Genomic DNA, 24,871 nt, shown 5'->3' with positions numbered 1-24,871 from the left:
TCTGACCGTGTGCCGCTACTCTCCAAATTGAGCTCAGATGTATCCTGTGTCCTTTGATCATCTCTGAGATGTCCCTAGAACTTGATTTGACTCCATCTGTAGCAAATTCAATTTTTTCGACATGATTTTGAATCTTACACTTGTACATGTCAGGGCAGAAACCAAGCCATGACCAATTGCGTCAAGACATGGATTTGTGGAGGTTATAAAACATTTCTAAAGCATTGAACTTCCCCAGGAGCACAGTGGGCTATGTCATTGTGAGACAGAATTAGTTGGGAAGTACCAAGACTCCTCCTAGAGCCTTGCCGTCCTAATGGCCACTTCTACCGAGCTTCAGACCTTACAGGCCTGCGGGATTAAAGTCGATGCCACGGCATTATGTAAGGCCTGGAGGTATCGGGCCAGATCCCTGGACTGACGCTATTGTACAGGTTGGCACTTTCTAATTTGTCTTTTTAATGGCAATTCTCAGGGTCACAATATTTTAGATACAATGCTAAATACATGACACTGGATAACTCTAAACAATACATATCCCAGAACCAATTACCAAGAGGTGAAACATCATGCTCATATAGAAAATACCCAGTTTCTCTGGGTAGGGAGTTAATAAGGACAGTATATTTATGACTGACATATTTCAGTGGTGCTGGCTGGAGTTTAGCCAATTTTATAATTAGTGCTTTTGAAGTACTGAATAGGAGTTTTATAGGCATTATAACTGCCTCAAATTTTTTCTCCTTTAGTAAATGTGATCTCATGATCTTCTGCCTCAAATATGGAACACCTCTCTTCAATACTCATCTTCACAAAGATTTAGTTTTTCTCTTTACCCAACATTGCACCTCTTCTTCTCCCTTCAGTTCATTGGTGTGCAAGTTGGAATTATGGTCTTGTCTCGTTCAGGCTCAGGACAGTTGAATATTGGGATGTGTCCTCTGAAGAACATTCTGAATCAATCATTCTGGTTATCGAATTTACATTTTAGTAATTTATTGATTTCAAAAGCAATTTAGAGGAGCAATTAGGGTCAAGGGACTTGACCATGGCTACAACGGCAGATTCTCACCTTTGTCATCCGACCGTGTCCTCACCCTGATTTCTGTGTACAACCAATCTGACCGTGTCCTCACCCTGATTTCTGTGTACAACCAATCTGACCGTGTCCTCACCCTGATTTCTGTGTACAACCAATCTGACCGTGTCCTCACCCTGATTTCTGTGTACAACCAATCTGACCGTGTCCTCACCCTGTTTTCTGTGTACAACCTATCCGACCGTGTCCTCACCCTGTTTTCTGTGTACAACCTATCCGACCGTGTCCTCACCCTGTTTTCTGTGTACAACCAATCTGACCGTGTCCTCACCCTGTTTTCTGTGTACAACCTATCCAACCGTGTCCTCACCCTGTTTTCTGTGTACAACCTATCCGACCGTGTCCTCACCCTGTTTTCTGTGTACAACCTATCCGACCGTGTCCTCACCCGGTTTTCTGTGTACAACCTATCCGACCGTGTCCTCACCCGGTTTTCTGTGTACAACCTATCTGACCGTGTCCTCACCCTGATTTCTGTGTAGAACCAATCTGACCGTGTCCTCACCCTGTTTTCTGTGTACAATCTATCCGACAGTAGTGTGATTGAGGGATCAGCGAAACACGAAGGCCACAATCATTTCTAGATCAGACTGCAGGCTTAATCAACCAATGAGGGGAGGGAGAGGGGTCAAGCATAGACAGGAAGGCGGGATGTGGGCATCACCGGGTGACCAAGTCATCAGGTTGTCCCGGAAACGTTGGCCCGGACCAATCCTGAGGCAAGATCCTGGTACTCAGGTCCTCCTGATGTCAAACAGGACCCCAGAGTTCAGAGAGAGCATACTGATGTTTCAAACAGATTCCAGACGAAACCCGACAGGACTGACCCTCCTAAACCCCAATCGTGATGGTGCCGAAGGAGTTTGCACCGCCTTGGGTCCCATAAAGATTTAGGAAATAACTGTTAAATTATTAAATCTGTTGCGGACATCGACGTTGAAGGGATCCCCCATTTTTATGTGATTAACTGAGTGGGACACTTAACTTTTCTGATCCCCCGGATTAACTAGTTGTTAACTGATGGACCCCTGGAAGGACTGGCTAATTCTTTATAATAAATGTATTTCAGCCTCCATGGCACTGCCCTTGCTAATATGGATAAACCGTCTAGACTAGTTCCAAATGTTTACCCCTAACACCAATATCTCCTAAATACCCCTAAATCTTTAGGGAAAATCAGAAACATCCTTATGTCCTCCCTGAGATCCTTTTACTATTGCTCCATCACCGATATCTCCCACATTTTCCCCACCACCTCCTCTTTATTGCATAAACCCCCATAACCTGTAGTAAATCTGAATTAACAAGCACCCCCCCTGGGGTCATCTCTGGGCCAGGTCACACTGGCTAATTAAGCCATGAGAAACCATGAGGATGGGAGAAGAGGAGACAAGGGGAGAAAGGAGTCTGGATGGGTAGACAGGGGGAGAAGAGGAGAGAGGATGGGTAGACAGGAGAAGAGGAGACAAGGGGAGAAGAGGAGTGAGGATGGGTAGACAGGGGCAGAAGAGGAGTGAGGAGAGAGGATGGGTTGACAGGGGAGAAGAGGAGGGAGGAGAGAGGATGGGTTGACAGGGGAGAAGATTAGGGAGGAGGACGGATGGGTAGACAGGGGAGAAGAGGAGGGAGGAGAGAGGAGGGCTAGATGGGGAGAAGAGGAGAGACGGCACGTGCACAGGAAGTGTGTATGTAGCACCTGATTTATTTATTTATCCAGGAGACGGGAGGTACAGGAGACCGGGGGGGTACTGGTAGACAGGGAGCAGCCCAGGTCTGACCCTTCCTCCCTGATCCAGGGAGGTGGCTAGGTGCACGTGGGGGCCGGTAAACAAGACCCCCACCCCCCCATCCATCCCGTACACAACCTGGTGTCAACTTCCTCACGGTCTTCTCCTTCCTGTAGCCGCTGCAATCATAAGTCTTCTGGCCACCACATGGTATAGGCACTGGCACAAGTTGAAAAACAACATTAATATAACGCAGGACAGAGTATTGTTCATTTTGTTAGTGGTTAAAGCAACGGGCTGGTAACTGAAAGGTTGCGGCTTCAAATGCAGAGCCAACAAGTTGAAGGAAATAAAAATGTACATTTTGACCATGAGCAAGGCATGACCCAAATTCCTTCTGAAAGTCACAGTGGATATCAGTCTGATGAATCAATAAACTTACTGTCCTCAGCTACAATCAGGGCCTAAGCGCTGAGGTGCCTCTAGGCATCTTTTTGCTCCTCTTTTTATCGTCCCCGATTAAAGGCAGATGCCCGTGTTGAAAGAACATAAAAAATGTACATAGAAAAACACTTCTCTTTTGTAAGACTTGGTAACAAATCAACAAAGAGTTGATAACAATTGACACAAGTAAAGCTGTTTTTTTTATTATTAATTAGATTAACCCAGGCTATTTTGAGATAGGGATACTGACTTTCTTCAGTGTCTTTTGGGGAACAAAAACTGACACTTTTTTTTCTCCATAATGACCAAACAAAAAACAAATGGAGCCGGAGCATTTTGTTGCTCTTTAATGGTATATACAAGGCCAAAAAGAGCAATGCAGTTTTTTCCCCATTAAAATAGTTGTTGGTGAGATAAGGTTTTACCTGTGTTTTTTTATCCATCTTTTCTGTCCTATTACATCTGACAAATTCCATCTGGTAACATTTTGACTATGCAAGGACAGTACTCAAAGACATTTTAATATCAGTTTGATCAAAGGACAACCGCCAGAAATTTGCTTGATAATCCATTGAATAACACAACATGACAATAAAGGGTCAACTTTGTCGTAACACATTTCCACTGGCACAGTTTGTTTCTGGTGCTAATGTGTGTGTGTGTGTTTTTTTTAGGCCTTCTGGTAAGGCCTTATCTGGCCAGCACCTGGGCTGTGAAGATTGGACGGGGCAGGGTGGGAGAGGCAGTCTGCCCTGTACAGCACATTATAACACTAGGTTCATTGTGCAGACAACCTGCTACATATGTAGGAACCCAATATGAGCCAGTTTGCGAAGGCAGGCCCAATGATCGTACAGTAACGGGATACGTGAACCATCGTGTGGATTAGATTTAATTGGACATTCTTCTGGGGGTCGATGCCCTTTCGTGAGGGAAAACCTACCCAGAATTGTAGAAGTGGACATTACACACACACATAAAAATATTTCTTATTCTCCGTCAATGGGGTGATCAAATAAAGCATCCACAGCTGTACCTCACCTGGCCAAAACAGGAACAGGGGGCACACTCTAACAAACAGCAATATGGATACTTTGTTAATTGTCTTCTTGGAAGTGTGTGTGTGTGTGTGAGTCCGTTTGCGCTTCTGAATATGTTTGAGAAGCAGACAGGACAGAGTGCTAGATCTACCAAGAGACAAGCTTGCTACTTTAGACTGTATGCAGTAGACGCACGGAAATCTTTTGTGTTCTATTACCATGACAACCCTCCAGGTCCTCTGCGGTCTAGGGGAAGAGTTGTTAATGAACATGAAAAGAGACACAAACATTCCCTCTGTACTCAGAGCATAGTCAATAAACAGTCCATAGGTGTACTGTACTCTAAATTATTCATTCAACAATAAACAGTCTGTATACGTATATAGCTACACAAAATATACACTGTATAGATGTATAAATGCATTGGGTCACACCAGTACACACACACACAAATATTGAGCTTGATCTGTCTTCTCAAGCCCATTTGACTTTTATTTCTATGGTACTGGGAGTCTCACTCTTCAACCCTGAACTGCTATTGAACCGTAACACATGATGGGATGTTGGAACATGTAGAATCTGAGAGGTGACATGCCCTCTCTACAGATTATGATGTGCTGGAATCTGTGCTCATATTCACATAGAGAAGACCTTGCTGAGTCAACGCACGACAGTTCATTGGCTGACAACTAACTATCCCTGTCATATTTACTCAATGTTTTGTTGTGACCTACCGAATACTATGCGAACAGCAGAAGGCTTTAAGTAAGTAACAGATTTATAAATTAGTTTGAGTATACAAACTAATCGCACAGCGATTATGAATTGTAAATTAGATAATACTTTATGTGTAGCAGTTTGTAAGGACTTAAGGGTCAACACTCAGAACCATTTCACAAATGCCTTGTGGTCTTTAGTGACCACTGAAAATTAGTAAACACATTTTACATTTGACTAACTTTCATTCTAAATCAAATGCCCAACCCTAACTCAATTTGTAACCCTAAACCTCACCTTAACATCAAGACTGAAAAAATCTTAATTGGTTGGTGAGGACCACCAAAATGTCATAATTTATTTTACAAATGTTATAATGTTCCAGTTAGAACTGAAGGAAGGGAAACGAGAACCCAAACATGTCGGTGTAGGCCTTACAAATGAGAACATCAAAATGGATTCCCTTTAAAAAAAAGGATTAATGTAATCCTAACCCTAACCCCCAAAACATAACCTAACACCTAAACTTAATTATGAATGCCTTTTTTGTTTAACAACACACGTATAAACACACACACACGCACACTCAAAAATAAATATAATAACATAAACACTGCGGGCAGGTTTCACAGACACAGATTAAGCCTAGTCTAGGACTAAAACAACAGGCTCATTGGAGTTTTCTATTGCACTCGATTTTTTTGGTCCTAGACTAGGCTTAATCCGTGTCGGCAAAACAGCACACAGAATTATTGCCTTCGGTTGCTTTTAAGTGGCATGTACAAGGCATTGCTTGCTGTTTGGGGCTTTGGGGTGAATGTTGCCAAGTCAATGTGACAACTCGTGTCATTGCTTCATCCAAGTGAATGGTGTCTAATCACTGACAACATTAAAGGCATGACCTTTGTGAACCTCGAAACTCCTGTCAATCATCACTCATGACTTTTACTTGTTTTATTTTGTTGCCGCTGTTGTTCCTTTGCAGCCCTTATTTCAGCCCTTTATTTTGCGTAACTGCACTACCATACTGCAGTTTAATAACATTATTATTATTTATCATTTTATATTAACTGCTGAAATACAATGAGCTTAATTAAATCAATTGATCAATATTAAAACAAGTAGTGTCTTTCTCCCACACAGTAGATTGAGGTTTAGTTATCAATACTACAATTACTCAGAGTTGGTAAAATTAGCACGACTGAGTAGAAATACCTATACCTATACAGTGGTCAATCAATCGATTCCCTGATCATGATAGTTAAAGGACGGAGGTGGAGAACCATCTGTATACAAACATTACCTTATTGTTAACCTTTTTGAAATGCTATCATACATTGCCCCCTTGTGGATTTAGATAGATAAACAATGTATTATGTGTAAGTAAAACATTTGAACAGAAAATAGAGGTTATTTAGTCAACCACTAATGCGTTATGTCTGTCTTTTTTTTTTTAGCAACATTTCAGCAATATTCAGAGTCACATCCAAAAGACACTGCAGGCTACAAATAATCTGTCATAACCATTAGGAAAGAGTACACTTGCAATTAGAGAAAGTGCTTCGGACTAGGATCAATACAGCAGAACAGGTTAAAGCAGTGCAACTCGTTATTTGCACATGAAATGTTGCACACTCTGAGACCACAGTGGCCTTGAACGCTTCCATATAAGGCTCCATACATTGTCTGTGGTACTGACAGATTGAAATAGATCAGTTGTAGGCTCTTTGGCTCTGTTCAGACATGCAGACCAATTATGATATTTTTCTCCCACCAATTGGTCTTTCAACCTAGCACATCAGATATTTTTCAAAGCTTATTTTATTGGTCAAAAGAACAATTTGTTGGAATAAGTCGGAATTGGGCTGCCTGTGCAAACAGAACCATTTTGACCGAGACCTTTGTTCCTCAGCTCCTGGGTTTTTTTCAGCCTCAGGAATAAAGGAGACAGGAATTAAAGCCACTGCTTTTGGAGTAAAGAGTAATATTTTACACAGCGCATTCATGAGTCATTCTCTCATAACGCATTTCAATTCCTAGTTTTTTTAATTACAGTATATGTATTTGAATGCATTGTAGTCTGATAAAAAAAAGTTCCAAAAGGATAATTTGGCTATTCTATAGAAGAACAATATCTGTTACCAGACTTTTTAGGTTCCAGAACCCCTTTGAGTTCAATGTAGAAGCTTCTGGAACCCAAAAGGCTTCTGACTGTAACTAAACCCCCCATTTGTTTGTCTCAAAGTGTGTTCATCTAAATGTGAGTGAGTTTACTGTTAGGGTATATAGTGTTTGCCTTAATGCATTGCTAAACGGTAGTTCTCTGTTGGAACGATGGTGACTATTTATTTGGACATACTGACATCCAGTGGTAAGATGTAGAAGCTAACCTATCCGTTTTTAGGGGGACACGTTTTGTAGATTTCTTTATTATCTTTTTGGGGGTGGGGCCCGTAGGGGTTATTCACTGCAAATGTAGACAATATCATTCATCACATCTGTGATAGCTGTTTCTGATAGTGTTTCTCTAGTCTCAGTCTTGCATGTTCACCCTGTGTTACATAGTTTTCCAACTACTCTTTTGCTGACCATTTATTTTTTGTCACATTAGCATGACCCAAAAGTTGATGAATAAAATGAAAATATGTCTAGGTGATTTTGATTTTAAAATGCTCCCAACCCCTACAAAACAAGCACCACGTATTACAATCTAATGTTATTCAGAATAATGACTCTAAACTAAGTATTCTTTATTTTTCCAGTATTAGAACGATTCTGTGTTCAACAAAAATATGGACGGTTGAATTATCCCATAACTTTATAATTGGAGACATCAATAATCAGAAGACCATTCAAGACAAAGAGTGGGAAAAGGCCACATAAAAATGGGTAAACTTCAGGAATATCGGAGCATAATCAGGGTGACCCAGGGAGAAGTAGCTGCTTTCAGTGGGGCACGTTTCCCGGAAGCGGGAGTTCAGTACAGGAAAAATGGCGACTCTGTCAGTGTGCCAGCAACCGATTGGAGGTTTCAGTTTCGAATATTGCAAGAGGTAAGGATACTGTAGGAATAAAAAAAATGCGGCGCACATACACGTGTTTAGTGACTTTTCTGTTTTGAAATTATTTAGAAAAGTGTCTTCAGTGTTGAGTTATTTGTCGTTGTGAGGGCGTTCTATCATTTCTATGGCCTGCTTGAATGACTCAGACATTTCTCAACGCTTTCTAGAATGAGATGAATGAATGGAACAAAAAACGTTAAAGTTCACAACGGATTTAGTTGGCTACGACAATGAAAACACCGTTTTCTATCTCCCATGAGTAAACCCGACTTAAAGTACACCGCTTAATATTTACTCCTCGCTTTTTTGAGCTAGGTTTGGCTATATGTCGGCTACACTAGTAGCAGCAGCAGTAGTAGTAGTAGTAGTAGTAGTGTGGAAAATCACGTATCATAAGATTGTAGCGCTAACTAGTTAACATAACATTAATTTGTTTTATACGTTTTTTTATTTTGGGATTAATGAATGAAAAACGTGGATCAAGTTTGATATCCGTCTTATTCCCAGTTGACTTGCCCTCACAACTTGCATGCCGATGATGCAGCAAATTGGAGCTAGCTGCTTAAGACTTACCTGGAATGTTGGCGAGTAGTAGTCTTATGTTTTGGACTACATTTTATATTTAATTAGACTACAGTTTTGTTGGCCTTTCTGTTAATGGTGACATGCGGTTAACAAGAGCTCTAGCTATTTAAACTCAATGAATTACAGTACCGTACTGTTAAATTAAGCGGCATTTTGTGTTGGCGTACTGAAGCTGCGACGTCACGAACTCACGTTGTTATAAAAAGGTATACTTATTTTACACACCAGAACAGATTTAATTTACTCATTACATTATATTGTCGGTTGTAAATGGGCGATATGAATCCTATTTCTATATATTTTCTTAAAATAAAAATAAAGAACGTTTTACGTGACGTCGGCGTCTCAATACTACAACCATAAACCCTGCCACTCCGTAATTCCTTAAAGCGGCAAATGTACGATTTTTATTGTACTAATAGCATAAAAACATGGATAATTATGACCATCTGCATTTGATGTTTTCAGTCAGTGTTTCAAATATTTTTCTACAACAGTAATACGAGTGTCGTATTCCCCGTTTAAATTGAATTGGTCTATGACGTTGTCCTTAACGTTGTGTCGATTATGTTATAGCCCACTCTTATGTTTCTGACAAGTTTTTTTTGTTGTTGATATCTTATTTTTGTACTTTTAGGAATGCAGTCTTGGAATTTGAATGTAATAAATTGGGACACAGCATCCCTGCTGCCCGGAAAACAGGGACCACAATTTGTGGAGTGGTTTTCAAGGTAGTAATATAATTGTTTGCTTTCATCTTTCACCTTCTACCATAATCTTGATTAGGCTCACACTCGACTTCTGAATAATGAATGCTATTTTCTTGGTATTACCTCTGCTTTCTATCTGTTTGATTCTATTTACTTACATTTGCATTTCTTTACAACCTTGTACTTAGCCAAAAATTTTCTATTTGTTAAAAAATGTCAGTCATTTATATTCATCAATGTGGGTGTGTATTATTTGAAATATCAATTTACTTTTGTGTCAACACCTTTTCATTTTGCATAAAAAAAAATATTCTGATTGCTGGAACTTGTTTCTTTTGGCCCCTGTAGGATGGAATAGTTCTTGGTGCTGATACCAGGGCAACAGAAGGCATGATTGTGGCAGATAAGAACTGCTCCAAGATCCACTACATCTCCCCCAACATCTAGTAGGTTCCCCCATCCCTGTGTCTGTTGTCATGGTGCCCAACAGTACTGGAACCACAACAGAAGGAAATTATTATTCTTTCATTGAGTCGTACAGCAGCCCAGCTCTGTTGTAGCCATGGTGGCACTGTGACTAGAGCAACAGTAACCAATGGTGGATGGTATGAATCATTACTAATTAGTAACCAGTAGTTGATGGTTTGAATTGGTGATGGCCATTTGAGGCTTCATTCCTGTTCTTCTGGCCGCAGGATATTATGCTAGCGGTGCTTACTCAGATGTTCTTTTTCAAAATAAAGGCCATTGTTGAAATATATAAGGAATTCTAGTCTGCATTTTATGTTTAATGTCTGATCCAATGTTCTTCTTGTCTGTTCTTTTTCAGACTAGATTAACTGCATTGCCTTATACATTTCAATGATGGCTTTTGTTGTGATAAAGAAAATCTGATTGGTGCCAGCATAATATCCTGCTGCTAAAATAACGCTAATGAAGCCTCGAATGGCCATCACTAGTTTGAATCCATTACTAATTAGTAACCAATAGTTAATGGTTTGAATCCATTATTGATTAAAGTATTACTATATACACATAGTAAAGTTATTTTTTTATTTAAATGACAGTAGGTGTACACTTGTAAAGTAATCCTCATGTGGCTGAGGATTGTCCAAACATTTGTGGATAGAGATGGTATCAACTTGAGGATAGTCCAAACATTTGTGGATATAGAGAGATACAACCCCTTTGGCACATGAAACTTCTGTATTTTTGTGATATAATGAAGTCATACATTGGTTAAAAACCTATTGAGAAGGCCACATTGTACAAATCTTTGAATTTCTGTACAATTATGTAGGAAACACAGATGAAATAATAAAACTAGTTAATCCAATTTATGTTTAATATATTCTCGTTATGTAGGTAGAATGTGAAGGCATTGTCTTTTTGCGTACAAAAACATCTGCTATATACAGTATCTCACAAGTGAGTACACCCCTCACATTTTTGTAAAAGTTGATTATATCTTCATGTGACAACACTGAAGAAATGACACTTTGCAACAATGTAAAGTAGTGAGTGTAAGGCTTATATAACAGTGTAAATTTGCTGTCCCCTAAAAATAACACAACACACAGCCATTAATGTCTAAACCGCTGGCAACCAGCGAGTACACCCCGAGGTGAAAATGTCCAAATTGGGCCCAACGTGTCATTATTTTGTGTGGCCGCTACTATCAATCAATCAGAATCAATCAAAATGTATTTATAAAGCGCTTTTTACAACAGCAGTTGTCACAAAGTGCTTTACAGAGACACCTGGCCTTAAACCCCAAGGAGCAAACAACAGTAGTGTTGAATTTCAGTGGCTAGGAAAAACTCCCTAAGAAGGTCGAATTTTAGGAAGAAACCTAGAGAGGACCCAGGCTCAGAGGGGTGACCAGTCCTCTTCTGGCTGTGCCGGGTGAGATATTAAGAGTCCAATTGGAATAATAAATAAATTTCTCTTGGCTAAATCCAGAGTATATTTGATTTTAGACTAGGTCAGAAGTATGACCAGGTGGACAAGGACAGGAACAGCAACGGTCCCCCCAAACCAGGTAATCCGCAGGTGTGGACCAGGACCTCATCTCCTTCTAAAATTTAAAATTGGAGGAAACTGAGAAAAGTTAGTAGTACATCCCTCATGTTACTATTTTCCTGCACTGCCTTAACCTTATTGGGCATGGAGTTCACCAGAGCTTCACAGGTTGCCACTGGAGTCCTCTTCCACTTCTCCATGACGACATTACGGAGCTGGTGGATGTTAGAGACCATGCGCTCCTCCACCCCGTTTGAGGATGGCCCACAGATGCTCAATGAGGTTTAGGTCTGGAGACATGCTTGGCCAGTCCATCACCTTTACCCTCAGCTTCTTTAGCAAGGCAGTGGTCGTCTTGGAGGTGTGTTTGGGATCATTATCATGTTGGAATACTGCCCTGCGGCCCAGTCTCCGAAGGGAGGGGATCGTGCTCTGCTTCAGTATGTCACAGTACATGCTGGCTTTCATGGTTCCCTCAATGAACTTTAGCTCCCCAGTACCGGCAGCACTCATGCAGCCCCAGACCATGACAATCCCACCACCATGCTTGACTGTAGGCAAGACACACTTGTCTTTGTACTTCTCACCTGGTTACCACCACATCTGGCACCATCTGAACCCAATAATTTTATCTTGGTCTCATCAGACCACAGGACATGGTTGCAGTAATCCATGTCCTTTGTCTCATTGTCTTCAGCAAACTGTTAGCGGGCTTTGTTGTGCATCATCTTTAGATGAGGCTTCCTTCTGGGATGACAGCCATGCAGACCAATTTGGTGCGTTGTGTGGTCTGAGCACTGACAGTGCCTCCCCTTCAACCTCTGCAGCAATGCTGGCAGCACTCATACGTCTATTTCCCAAAGACAACCTCTGGATATGATGCTGAGCACGTGCACTCAACTTCTTTGGTCGACCAATGGCGAGGCCTGTTCTGAGTGGAACCTGTCCTGTTAAACCGCTGTATGGTCTTGGCCACTGTGCTGCAGCTCAGTTTCAAGAGAGTTCTTTGCCATGAGGTGCCATGTTGAACTTCCAGTGACCAGTATGAGGGAGTGTTAGAGCGATAAAACCAAATTTAACACACCTGCTCCCCATTCACACCTGAGACCTTGTAACACTAACGAGTCACATGACACCAGGGAGGGACAATGGCTAATTTGGACATTTTCTCTTAGGGGTGTATTCTCTTTAGTTGCCAGCGGTTTGGACATTAATAGCCGTGTGTTGAGTTTTTTTGAGGGGACAGCATATTTGCACTGTTATACAAGCTGTACCCTCACTACTTCACATTGTAGCCAAGTGTCATTTCTTCAGTGTTATCACATGAAAAGATATAATCAAATATTACAAAAATGTGTAATTACTTTCATGAAATACTGTATATGCTTATCGTTTCAAAACATATGTTTATCTAGTAGCCTTAACAAGCATTTAGATGTTTCATCTTGATCATCTGCACTGACAATGTGCATATTTGGCAAAAGTCTGTGTGCAACAAGCACTCCATTAGAAAGCAATATTGTGACTCAGTAGTCCTCTTAAAATAGGAAACAATAGACATTTGTTGTTCATTGCCAGTAACCTTCAGTAATGGCACAAAGCCACTGGACATAATTAAGCAAACCTTTTGAATTCCAGATGCATCTTTCTAATCTAAAGGCTTAAATATTGGGTTTACCCTTGCTTCAATATTCATTTTTTTTTTTTTTTTCGAACTTTTGTCACTGAACAGTACATGTACAGTACAAGGAAATGCAGTTAGCATCTAACCAGAAGTGAAAATAGAAGAGGGCAGAAAATGTACAAGTATTAAGTATATGTATATTACCAGTGGAATGTGCAGATGTGCAATGAAGGCAAATGCAGTGCAAATGGCAGTTTGTGCTGCATTTGCCTTCATTGCACATTTTAAACCTATTTAAATAAGTTTGTTGTGGGATGACAGCTCAGGGTTTTTCCTGGCTCAAAATTAGGCAAAAGCGGTATCCCAAATGGGGCTCACCAGGCGCTCCACTGGAGGCCCTCTGATATACTTTATATAACGCCTGGCTTCACACTTAAAAAAGACTTAGTGTTGCATCTACCCTCTGGTCCGTGTCCTTGAGCAGCTAATGCACGCCCACAATGTCCTCCCTAATAGTAACCACAATATACATATCAACATGTTACATAGTTCCCTATTTTTTATATATACATATCTAGGTTTTTACCAACTTGGCAATTTCTTTCTGTTCTCGGCCTGTCCATGTCTAGTAGAAATTTTATGGGATTTAAGTGCATCCAGCCTATAGTTTCTGCTTGGCTGTTTTACTAAACCCCCCAAACACATTCAGCAATTGAATATCCAAACCAATGTTTATTAGAGGATCTTGAAATCTCAAAGTTGAGTGATTTCATATATTTTTTTAAATAATTAATTAGTCCGTATTATTATGGTCTATTTTCATTGTTATACTATGTTCTTGTTCATTTGCGTTTGGTAAAAAAACACAGCAGGGCTGGGTATATTACAGCCTTGTTGCATTGTTTCTCCGTCTTTGCCAGGACGCCACATTGTTTAAACGTTTAAGATCCTTTTTTTAAAGGGAGTTCGCCAAGTACAGCTGAAAGAAGTCAAGAGCGGGAGATGAACAATGTTATGCGGATAGGATGTAGTCTGGGCGGTCTTAAGTTTTGTTGATATATTTTGACATGCTTTGGTGTTAAAGAACTAGAAACCACTTGTTGTTTCTACATTACTCACCTCTGCAATGTCATGACAGGTCTAGTCCTGTATGTAGGGTTGCCAGATTTCTTAGACAGTAAACTGCAAATCATTCATGGACCCAAAAACACCCAAATGCTATCTTTTCTATGCAACCATGTATGTAAAATGGCCCGCCCATTAATAATAGCTGGATTATGCAGGAAACCTCCCCCCCTTAGCAACACTATCAATATGAAAAAAGTAAACTAGTGTCACTGTCGCATTCGCTGTGTAAAATCATGGTGTACCAATGCCAACCCACAGAGGTGGTTTGAGATTTTGGGAAGGCAGTCGCCTTTGAGTTTTTTTATGTGGGGGGAAAAACCCTGCAGCTACACATTTTTGCACAAGACTGGATTTAAATAAATCCAGAACAGTAGGCTCCATTGTTGTGAAATGGAAGAAGTTTTGAACCGCCATTACTCTTCCTTGCCAGCTAGCTAAACTAACTGTAACTGTGTCCAGGTAGAGCCTTAGTACTTAGGAGACTGGTACATCAGTCTGCATAGATGCTTATTGTTCTGTTTTACCATACGCCTGGCCTCGACTTCACTGCCCTTGTCTCTTCTTTTTGTTCCACAGCGTTGTGTTCTTTAACCTTCTAGCAGGACTCGTGTTTGTGTTACGTGGTTGACGAGCCATTGGGTGTTCTGTGACTTGAGCGAGCAATGCCTGAAAACCGATCCCATCTTTCGGGTATTCGGGCTGTGTCCGAGGTGTCGTGTGATATCAATTTTTTTTTTGTGGTTTCGTGATCCTGACGTGCGCTCCCTGTCGCGGTGTGTCTCGACAGTTGCTGTGGAGCGGGGACGGCGGCGGACACCGAGATGACCACCCAGATCATCTCCTCCAACCTGGAGCTGCACTCCCTGTCCACAGGCAGACTACCGCGCGTCGCCACCGCCAACCGCATGCTGAAGCAGATGCTCTTCAGGTACCTTGCCTGACCCGTCCCTCTCAAAATACTGCCGTTTTCTAACATGCATTGGGGGGGGGGGGGGGGGCTGTAACCGCCATGCCGGCTGTCAATGTGGGACCCGGGCTGCAGTACGCTCGAAACCGACGGTCTCTCTCTCTTTGTCTCTGTGTCTCTCTCTCTTTGTCTCTGCCATGTGTCCTTAGATACCAGGGCCACATCGGTGCTGCTCTGGTACTGGGCGGGGTGGACTGCAACGGCCCCCATCTGTACAGCATCTACCCCCACGGCTCCACCGACAAGCTCCCCTATGTCACCATGGGTGAGTCTGCGGACTACTTCTGCTGGTAGACGGCCTGTTATAGCGTACAAGGCACTGTGCAATGTGGCACATGTAGTACAGCTATGCGCGCTGCAATGTGGCCTACCTGGTACAGAATTTAGTTTTTGTACATGTTGGTCTACTGAATCGGCTTGTAAACAATTACGTCCATTATCGTCTCCTTACATTTATTTTTTTGGTTTTGGTTGTTTACTTCCCCGTCCTGAAAGTGTATTAAAGTTTGTGTTTCAGAACAGTTGCTTGTTGACATTCCTAATAAAAGTTTTAAGGTTGCATATTTTTGTGATCCAACTGTACTGTAGCTGGGGAAACAGCTGCGTGCATATAAACAGTAATACTGCCTGGAACCACTAGAGGATGCTGGTGTTTGCGTGCAACTCTCCCCCTCAAGCGATTATACTTCACTGCAAAAAACCACATTATGTAACAAGTTTACAGATGTGGTCAGTCCTGTCAGTTGGGCTGTTTTGTCAAGTCACTTTTGAGAGAGAGGGAGAGGGTATCTTCTGGGTTATCCCAAATATTTACTAAAACTACAAAGAAGAGCATACCTTAGTTTTAATGCCAAATTGAGGAACTTTCTCGCCCATTCAGGATTTCTATTTACATCAAAATCGTGATGAGGTTCCCTTTTAAGATCAGCTGTGTTTTAAGTCAAAAACCCTGCTCCGTTCTCAACTACCACCCCCGACACACACACACACACACACACTGTACCCCGCCTGCCACTGCAGCCATACGAGGACAGCCCCCCCTTCAGCCGTTCACCAAACACCTGGAACCGACCCTTTCCCCACGGCTGGTTGATGCTTACTCCGTTCTGCTGCAGACGGCAACTTTTCTCACCAGCTCAGCTAAACCCTGTGTTCATTATGTATGCTGGGTAAGACTACGGCCCTGGAATTTTAATTGTTTACCTCAAGTCTTGCTTCTTGCTCTCAAAGGTTCCCTGAATCTGTAATGAATTGTGGCTTGTAAGTCTTTGTGAGACTACAAATGGCTCATCTTGACTCGTTTGTAAAAAAAAAAAAAATCAAATCATGTTCTTACTGGTGCTTCTTGGCTTATGTTGGCGTTTTTTAAATCAGATTATCTCTGCTTCAGTCAACTTGAGGAGGACTGGTGTTTTTTCCACCAAGCTACATGGGAGCGGGGCGTTATTTTCTCTGAATATTCGGCTACATGAATAATACAAGGAGAAGCGTTGGTTTTAATCCAGTGGCTGAGGAGAGGGTTGTCAGGACTGGAGGGAAGGAAGAGGTTATGCATCCACACACCCCCTGTTCCTGCCTCTCTGAGGAGCTCTTTCTCAGTCGCTTACTCAGGATGAGCGAGGCAGTCGCTTGAAAGGCTGTTGTGCTGACAAAGGACCAGTGGGAGTTCTTCCACGCTGCCTTTCCAGCCAACGATGCAGGATTGTCTGCTTTCTCAGGCTTTCCAGGAAAATTGATTGAACGCACGGGGACTCGATAGATATTGTCCATTTTGTTTTCTCTTGCAGAATTGGCTTTCTTTTTTTTGCGTCTGGTTTTATTTAAAGTTTTTCCTTTTTTTTGTGTAAATTTTTCTTTGGCCCCCCCCCCCCCCCCCCCCCCCCCCCCCCCCCCCCCCCCCCTGTTTCCCTCTGCCATTCACACTGGACCCTTTTGCTACTGTCCTCCTTTTGTCCCCTTCCTTTTCTCGGGCCCGGCTCATCTATATTCATGGGTCAGTGAGTTGGAATCTCCCCAGACAGGTAGGGGTCTGGGTGATGATCCAGGGGTTGTGATAAGTCGGCGCCTATCTGTCCCGACGTCTGTGAAATGCAGAGCTCCTATCAGAGCTTGAACACCAAAGAGATGCACGCGCGCACGTACACACACACTCACACACACACACACACACACACACACACACACCCCGGCTACGCAGGCCTGGCTCCAGGTCTATATTTTAGGTTGTGCTATCAGTCTTTACCTATTGTATCGACATGAGGGCGTGCTGTTCCCCAGGCTATACTGTCCTCTCGGTGACACTCAACTGGTGTGAATCCTTCATGCCTCGCCTGGCTGTGAAGCACCAGACGGGACCCGACCCGGAGAGGGGCGCTGTGATTGATGCCGTGGCGTCCAGGGGGAAGGGGGGCACTGCAATCTCCTAATTGGATTGAAAAATGGAGGTTAATCTTGGGTTGCCCACCTAAGAACGACACAGCTGTAGTGGAATCCTAATGGCCCCTGTCCGCCAACACAAAGGGATATCATTTTTTTGTTTCGCTTCCTGCTTTCTGCTTCTTGTGTTTGTCAAAGATAAGCACTTTCTTTAGCAGGCTAATTGCCCGACACGTCTCAGAGGCACTTTAGAAAATGGACGCTGGAGACTCAAGGTGCGTCGTTACAAGGAGAGGAAGTGGGCGTTCTGAAACGGCAAAGTCAGCTCAAACATGGACCAAATAGTCGTTCAGTCAGCTGAAACCTGGACCAAATAGTCGTTCAGTCGTGGAACTTTTATTAGGGATCTTAAGAAGCATTTTTTAAAGTGGTGTTTCTGAAACTTTCAATACGGTCCTTTTACATTTATTTTCCACTGTGTTAAATTCGGTCCACATTTTTGTTTACTGGCCCTTGATGTTGCCTAGTGTTGGTTGATCATAGTTGTTTACCTTGTAATTGTTTCCGTTCTCCCAGGTTCTGGCTCTTTGGCTGCCATGGCAGTGTTTGAGGACCGCTATGAGCAGAATATGGAGGTGAGTTAGATACAGCCATGTTCTGTACAGACACACACACACCTACCTTCACACATTCAAATCCTGTCCAAACTTCAGTAAAACACCCTCCCTTTCTTTAAACCATCATGGTGGTAATCAAATGAACCCATTACCTAAAAGATGTCAACTCTGCTAACAACAGAACATAGATATTGAAAGTCCATACCTTTTAGCCCAACCCCAGGGGTGCTGTTGTAAAGCGTAGCCCCGTGTCAACATTATGAATAGCTCTGTAAGCCGTGTGTGTGTGCGTGTGCGCGTGCGCGTGTGTGACGCACACACTGGCACGCACGCTCGCAGACGCACAAACACTGGCACGCACACTGCTGAATTAACACACCCACATAGTTTCTGGGATCTTCTCTTCCACACGGGTGTCTGGGTTCACCCTGAACCTGCCTGCCTCTGTAACCCTCTTACTGTAGTACCGTGTTGCCAAAGAGCAAATCCTTCATTTTGTCCTCTCCCAGTGCCATTAAAGGCATTGGAATCGGAAACCCGAAACATACCCAAGGGGTGTATATTTGGGGGTTTTTTGTCACCCATTCCGTGTGTGCTATGGCTACTGTGTTTATGGGAAACCATGAATATTGAACGCTGGTTATACCACACACAGTGTCCGAGGAGATCAGAGCCATAGCACATAGCACGCCATAGCCCCCCCCCCAACAGCCCCAACCGACTGGCAGATGAGCAACCCAGTTAGTGGCGGTCTCTGGAAAAATCCCAGCAGAATCAGTGGTTGTGTGCGTGTGTGTGGGGGGGGGGGGTGCTGTGTGTTGTCCTCCGTTCTCCCCTGGTCTCTGCAGTACTGTTGGAGCTGAGCTTCCAGGCCCCTCCGTCTGCAGCATTTCACTGTAGTGAACAGGACCACAACCAGCATGTGGAGTAAGACGGCGGCTGTCTGCGGCGCTTCCTGCTCCGGTGCTCGTGGCACACCGCAAACAAACGGCCGTGTCATTGACACCTTCCTGTTTCTGTTCATGAGGGTGGCGATTGGGGTCACAGCACCTGGTAGTAGGTTGGCAGTCGTCTGGTTAGTGAGCGCCGGGGGGGGGAGGAGTTACCGAGGTGCCCTGAACTCCGCAGCTTGACATGTTGCAGACGGGGCCTCCTAAGTTTGGCTCAACCCGTTGGGATGTGCTCCGGATCAGATGACTAGCTTGAGCTCCGTGTGGATCAGATGGGCAGTGGAGGACCAGGTCCTCTGTAGGAAATGGGGCGTCTATTTCACACACACACACACACACACACACACCCCTGGAAGTGTGTGCTACTAAAAACCCCTCTTTTTCGATTTTTCAACCAGGGTGTAGCTTGCTCTCCTCTTGCCTTCACCTCTTTCATGCTCCACCCTCTCATTCCCAGCTGGGGTTGGTACTCTACCCTCCTGTCATGGTTCCGCTCAGGCTTCTTCCTCAAGCCCCTGGAGAGCAGGACAGTACAGACCCTGGACTCAGAAAGATTGATGACCCAGGTTTTCAGGTTCTCCGGTTTGATTTATGAAGCTGCCTTCTGCTCCTCTGTGGAGGTGAGGAGGGCTTGTGACACACCAGGAAAGTGTAAATGTGTTTCTTCCAGGCATCTATGCTGCTTCCCTCCTGGACAAGAAACACTTACTATTGCTTATCACTTCCTGGATGTCATATGTCATCAATTGTTTTTGTTTGTGTGATTGGCTTGTAAAACTCTCGATGAGCTGGGTGTTATTGTCTGGAATCAACCAGGGACCGACTCTGACAACATAGCCCTAGATGACACTACAGCTAGCTATTGACCTGTCTTTAAACGGTCAAGAAAATCTGACTGACAGTTTGCTGATTGGTTCCTTTCAGCGTTGTTTACATACACCGCCCAATCAGGATAATCTGTTCACAACGTTGTGAATAGATAAATGTTTTTAAGACTAAAACTTCTGTCTGGTAGTATATTGCCAAAGTACCATGGCAAAGTGTTTTGTCCAGGCACCCTGTGATTCAGACTTATTGCTTAAATATGAAGTTATTTCAACTCTAAAGCAGTTGCCTGCTGGGGTCACCTGTTAGAGCGCCTTGTGAGCTGTCTGAAGTCTTTGAAGAGGTGAGATTAATGTCTGACTAATGAAACTTTGGATATGGCTTTTATTTGAATAATAATAATGGCGATAATGTTAATAATGGCGAGGGCTATTGTAGGGTTTTTAAAACTTAAATGGGGGGGTGGGGGGTTAAGCCCCCTCATGTCCCCTGGTGGCACCGGGCCTGGGTGGGTACAGCTTCTGACAAAGGCCTTCAGGTGAGGATGTCTGGCGTGTTTGATCAGAAGACCAATGCAGGTAAATAAAGAGTTGGTCTATTTGTGTAAATGGAGCTTTCATTCCCTAAATCAAAACACTCGGCTTCAGCACTTGTCCTCTTCGTGTGTGTGTGGTAAACTGCTTTTATTTGGCACACGGCCCAATTAGGGCTCAAACCTGCTACCCACCCCTCTCTAAAACCCAGAAGACGGCAGATGTTGAACACGGTTGTCTTTTGGCATATTTAATATGGTTCTGAAATATTGAGACGGTGTGTGTTGGCGCCATAGGGAGGTGTTCCAGTGTAGACCACGAGGAAGAGCTGCTGGTGTTCACACACTGATTGCAGGGGGAGGAACATGTCTCAAGTGTGCATTTACCCACTGAAGTGTGCGTTTCGATTTCACCAGTGTCTCACACGAGATGAGTCTCTCTGAATATCCAGGGGACATTCTTGGTGCAACCCAAAGATGTACATGTTGGAGGCACAGTATAACATCCTACTGCTGCCAGAGTCATCTGGGTAACTTTACAGGTACTCTTTGGGTCCCTATAGGGTCCAGGCTTTCTCTGTCTCGCTCTCTCTTCATAAATCATCTTTTAGAGACTTGGGGTCTCTCAGCTCTGCACTGCCCCCCCCCCCCCCCCCCCCCCAGCAGCTGCGCGGATTAAGCGTTCTCCAGACTACACTGAATAATTGATGAAACTGGCAGACCAACATTCACTTCATTCTTTCTTTCTCTCACACACACGGATTTGTGGTATTCCAGTGGCGCTGTTTAAAAGCAGACGAGGTGTCTGCTGTTGGCCATGTAATGAAGTCCCCATAGGCCTGCCATAGACCGGTCCCCTAGCGGTCAAAGTACCGTGACCGCGGCTCTGCAATGGCTGTCACACTGGAGAGACACGCATTTGTGAAGGGAGAATGTGTTAAAAAGAGGGAGAGAATGAGACTACTCATGTTTCGTGTGTGTGTGTGATCTCACTATCTCTTGTCATCCAGTTGAATGAATTCATTGTCTCTATTGATATTAACTGAATAAAACATTGTGTTCTGTGACACTAACCGTAACTAAGTCCCATCATACCAACTGAAACTGCTGGGGTGTGCAAAGTGTTTCTGATGGCCGTTGATGTTAAAGGATATTGCGTGCATTTTTGCCTGTTTTAGGACGTCTGGATGGCTTTCTATCTGCAGAGTTGTCCGTGGTGTGTTTATCCAAATGCTCTTAGCGGGGGTAAAACTGCGAGTGAAATTCGCATACGGTTTACTGAATGGTAGAAATTTCCATTTTGTGACTGGGGAGAGTAGCTATGGCTTCTTGTGGATAGCACAGTACACAAGCGCATGTTAAAATGTACAAGCCTGAATATGGTTATCAAGCAGATTTTTCACTCCAAATTGGGGTGGTGTAAATGGATCTTTCTCGCTAACTTGACATTTCACATCCTGAAGTGTAGTTATTCAATTCCCTCTTAGTCTGCCAACTATAGTATAAAACATTTAAAAAAAGATTTGTAAAATAATACTAAATCGATGTTTTTATTATAAGAGGGCCTCATGGGGTGAGAATTAGTCATTTTACAAATACACCTCTTCTGAGGGCTCCTAGATGTACTGTTTGAATGTCACTTCATGTATTAACAGATTGGAGTTTAGTTCCTGTGAGATGTTCAGACATCTTACAGTTTAATGTGAACGTCAAGTAATGTAACATTTTATCTATTCAACATTATGGTTGACTTTAATCGAGATTATTTTTGTAGTAGTCTTTGGGCTGGTTTCACAGACACAGATTAAGCCTAGTCTAGGACTAAAAAAACATGCTCAATGGAGTTTTTTTAATCTGTGTCTGCGAAGCTGGCCCTTAGTCTTCTAAGGTTTATTTTTTTGGCAGATGCATCATGGTCATGCAATAATTTGCAACAGAACTGTTATTATTGTTTTCTTAACAATTACCCAGATGTGTTCCACAAAAGCTGGAACCACAGTCAATTCCATAGATGTATTTTTCTTTGCTAGCAGAATTACTACTTCTTTTGGTTATGGACGTCTTTCAGGGTGAAGAACTATGCAACATCAAATGGAAAGAAAGTAAATTCCCTTCTTAGTATACTGCAAAAAGAAGAGGTACAGACAGTTTATAATACTTCTGAGCTAGCAAGAGGAAAGGTTGTGGTTAGGACCCACCTCTTCAACCTGGGGGATCATAGCCAATGTAAACCCCCCCCCACGCACGCACGCGCTCTTCCTCCCAGATATTAGATGAGGAGCTCAGATGGCCTGGCCTCCACCATGGAGAGTCCCTGTGGAAGGCCCCACCCGGGACTGGCGCTCCTCGGCTGGCCATTGTGTTAAAACGCTCCAACCGAGGAGGACCATTTATCTTGCATGACACGACGGACGCATTTATCACAGGAACTTGAGAGGAGGAGAGGAACGCTGGAAATTAGCATTTAGCTTTACTGTAGGAATACTCTGGTAGTTTTATATATTTATTTTTTTATTGGAAGGGGTTGGATTTAAAAAGGACTTGCTGTTAATATTGGTGGCCTATAGAGGGAGCCCTTGCTTTTCTCTTGGCTTTTGTAGATTGGGAATGACCTATTTTTAATTGAAGCTCAGCTGGATTTTTCTAATTCCACAAGAATGAGAAGCTTCAGGTGATCCAAACACAATGTCAAAATGAAGGTTAAATTACGTATAACATGAAGATGATGGTTACAGTAATAAAAAATGTAAAACATTCTCTCCTCAGGAGGAAGACGCGAAGCGGCTGGTTCGGGACGCCATCGCGGCCGGCATCTTCAACGACCTGGGCTCCGGTAGCAACATTGACCTTTGTGTCATCACCAAGGGCAAGGTGGACTACCTGAGGCCCCACGACATGGCTAACAAGAAGGGTGTCCGGTAAGGTCCCCGTCACCCTGCCCCCCAGGCTATCAAACAGTCTGAATATTTTCACCGGTTACTTGTCTGTTCAGTGTCCTCGGTCAAAGCCTTGCTGGGTTTCTCTGCAAAACGAGCCCAGTAACGGATTGCCAGACCGGTTCTGTTGTCAAAGAAAAAAGATACATCCTCGCTCTCTTTCAGCAGAGTCAGTGAGCGACATGGTCATCAAACTCTTCTAGCAAATCAGTGAATAACATGCCGGCAGGGGCACGCTAACACCTTTGTATTTTCCAGGTTGCTAAGAGCTGTACACCGTTCGTTCTCTACATGTGAATACTGTATGGAATTCATTGTGCCATCTAAACCATTGTGATGCATGTTTTACAATGTAACGATCTATTTCTCACAGCCGTTTGAAGCTGGTCAACCAACAGTGAAAGTGAAACACTTCAGGGAGGGTTGGGTTGGATTAACTCTAAACAATTCACCTAGCTTACACTTGGGTGACACTTTCTAAACATTTCTACTTTGGGAATATGCATTTCAGTTTGATTCATTGAGCTGTTGTATCATCAGTAATGGTACTGTTAATGACCTGACACCATGTCCTGTTTTCCCTTTGAAGACGTGTGCATGAGCTTGAAGCCTTGCCCCGCCCGTGAGTAATAAAGACGCGGGTCTGTGTGGTGTGCTGTAGACTAACCGTGGGCCCAATTCCTAATCGACCCCGGACGCCCTGCGCTCCACAGCCTGCTCTTTTTGGGGGTAGCAGAGAGGTTTTGACTGGTTGAATGATAATGGTGAAAGCTCCCAGACCTCCATGAGTGCGTAGAGTTTAGGGCTCGGTTTGGGATTGGGTCATAGCAAATGTTAAGTACTGTTTGGCTACTGGCCCACTTAACCCACTGAGTGTGATGTGCTTCTGCAGCCCTCGAAAGCTGCATGTGTTGAATTTCACATAGTAGAACTAATTTGCCCCCCCTTTTTTTTTGTCATAAACCCAACGAAGCCCTCTGATTGGGTGTGGTCGTGAGAAAAGTGGGATTCTCCAGAGTCACGTGACCTTTGGAAGCCATTCATTTTATGTCAATTTTACACTGAAGAACCAGCGCTCTCATTAGACTGCTTTCTGCTGTATGGAATTTAACTTTTGTATTTTATGGTGGGGAGAATTGTAATTTATTTTTCCTTTTTCAAATCAGAACCGGTGATTACAAGTACAAGCGAGGAACGACTGGAGTTCTGGCGAAGGCCGTGACCAAGTTGGATTTGGAGGTGGTAGAGGAGACAGTACAAACTATGGATACTTCCTGAAGTCTCACTGTAATGTTGTTCTGATGTTGTCATGGTAACTTACCTCCCCAACCTGGCCTCTACTGTCTTCACAGAAGATGGCAGGTTTTTCTGTGGTTTACAATAAAACGTTTGAGTTGTTAAAGTGTTCAGTGTTTTTTGTCTTGGATATAATATACTTCTGTTTAGCTGATGGTGAGTGATACTTTGTGAAGCTGAAGTTTGTCAGAAATATTTTCTTTATAAACAAAAG

At 43.1% G+C, this 24,871-nt stretch overlaps 1 protein-coding gene across 2 annotated transcripts; it reads left to right on the top strand.

The window, feature by feature from the left end:
- The first annotated feature begins 7,938 nt into the window (after positions 1 to 7,938).
- psmb7 (proteasome 20S subunit beta 7) lies at positions 7,939 to 24,766 on the top strand. Of its 2 annotated transcripts, XM_020053002.2 has the most exons (9): positions 7,939 to 8,080; positions 9,312 to 9,405; positions 9,733 to 9,830; positions 14,946 to 15,086; positions 15,275 to 15,390; positions 18,078 to 18,136; positions 23,192 to 23,343; positions 23,951 to 23,983; positions 24,528 to 24,766. In XM_020053002.2, the coding sequence occupies exons 1-9, from the start codon at positions 8,019 to 8,021 to the stop codon at positions 24,637 to 24,639; spliced, it is 867 nt and encodes a 288-aa protein (XP_019908561.1). In that variant the 5' UTR covers positions 7,939 to 8,018; the 3' UTR covers positions 24,640 to 24,766.
- Positions 24,767 to 24,871: the final 105 nt, after the last annotated feature.

The sequence above is a fragment of the Esox lucius genome, chromosome 14, assembly GCF_011004845.1.
Source record: "Esox lucius isolate fEsoLuc1 chromosome 14, fEsoLuc1.pri, whole genome shotgun sequence".
Classification (NCBI taxonomy): Eukaryota; Metazoa; Chordata; class Actinopteri; order Esociformes; family Esocidae; genus Esox; species Esox lucius.
The sequence above is the reverse complement of the archived record's forward strand: the minus strand, read 5'-3'. Positions and strand labels throughout refer to the sequence as shown.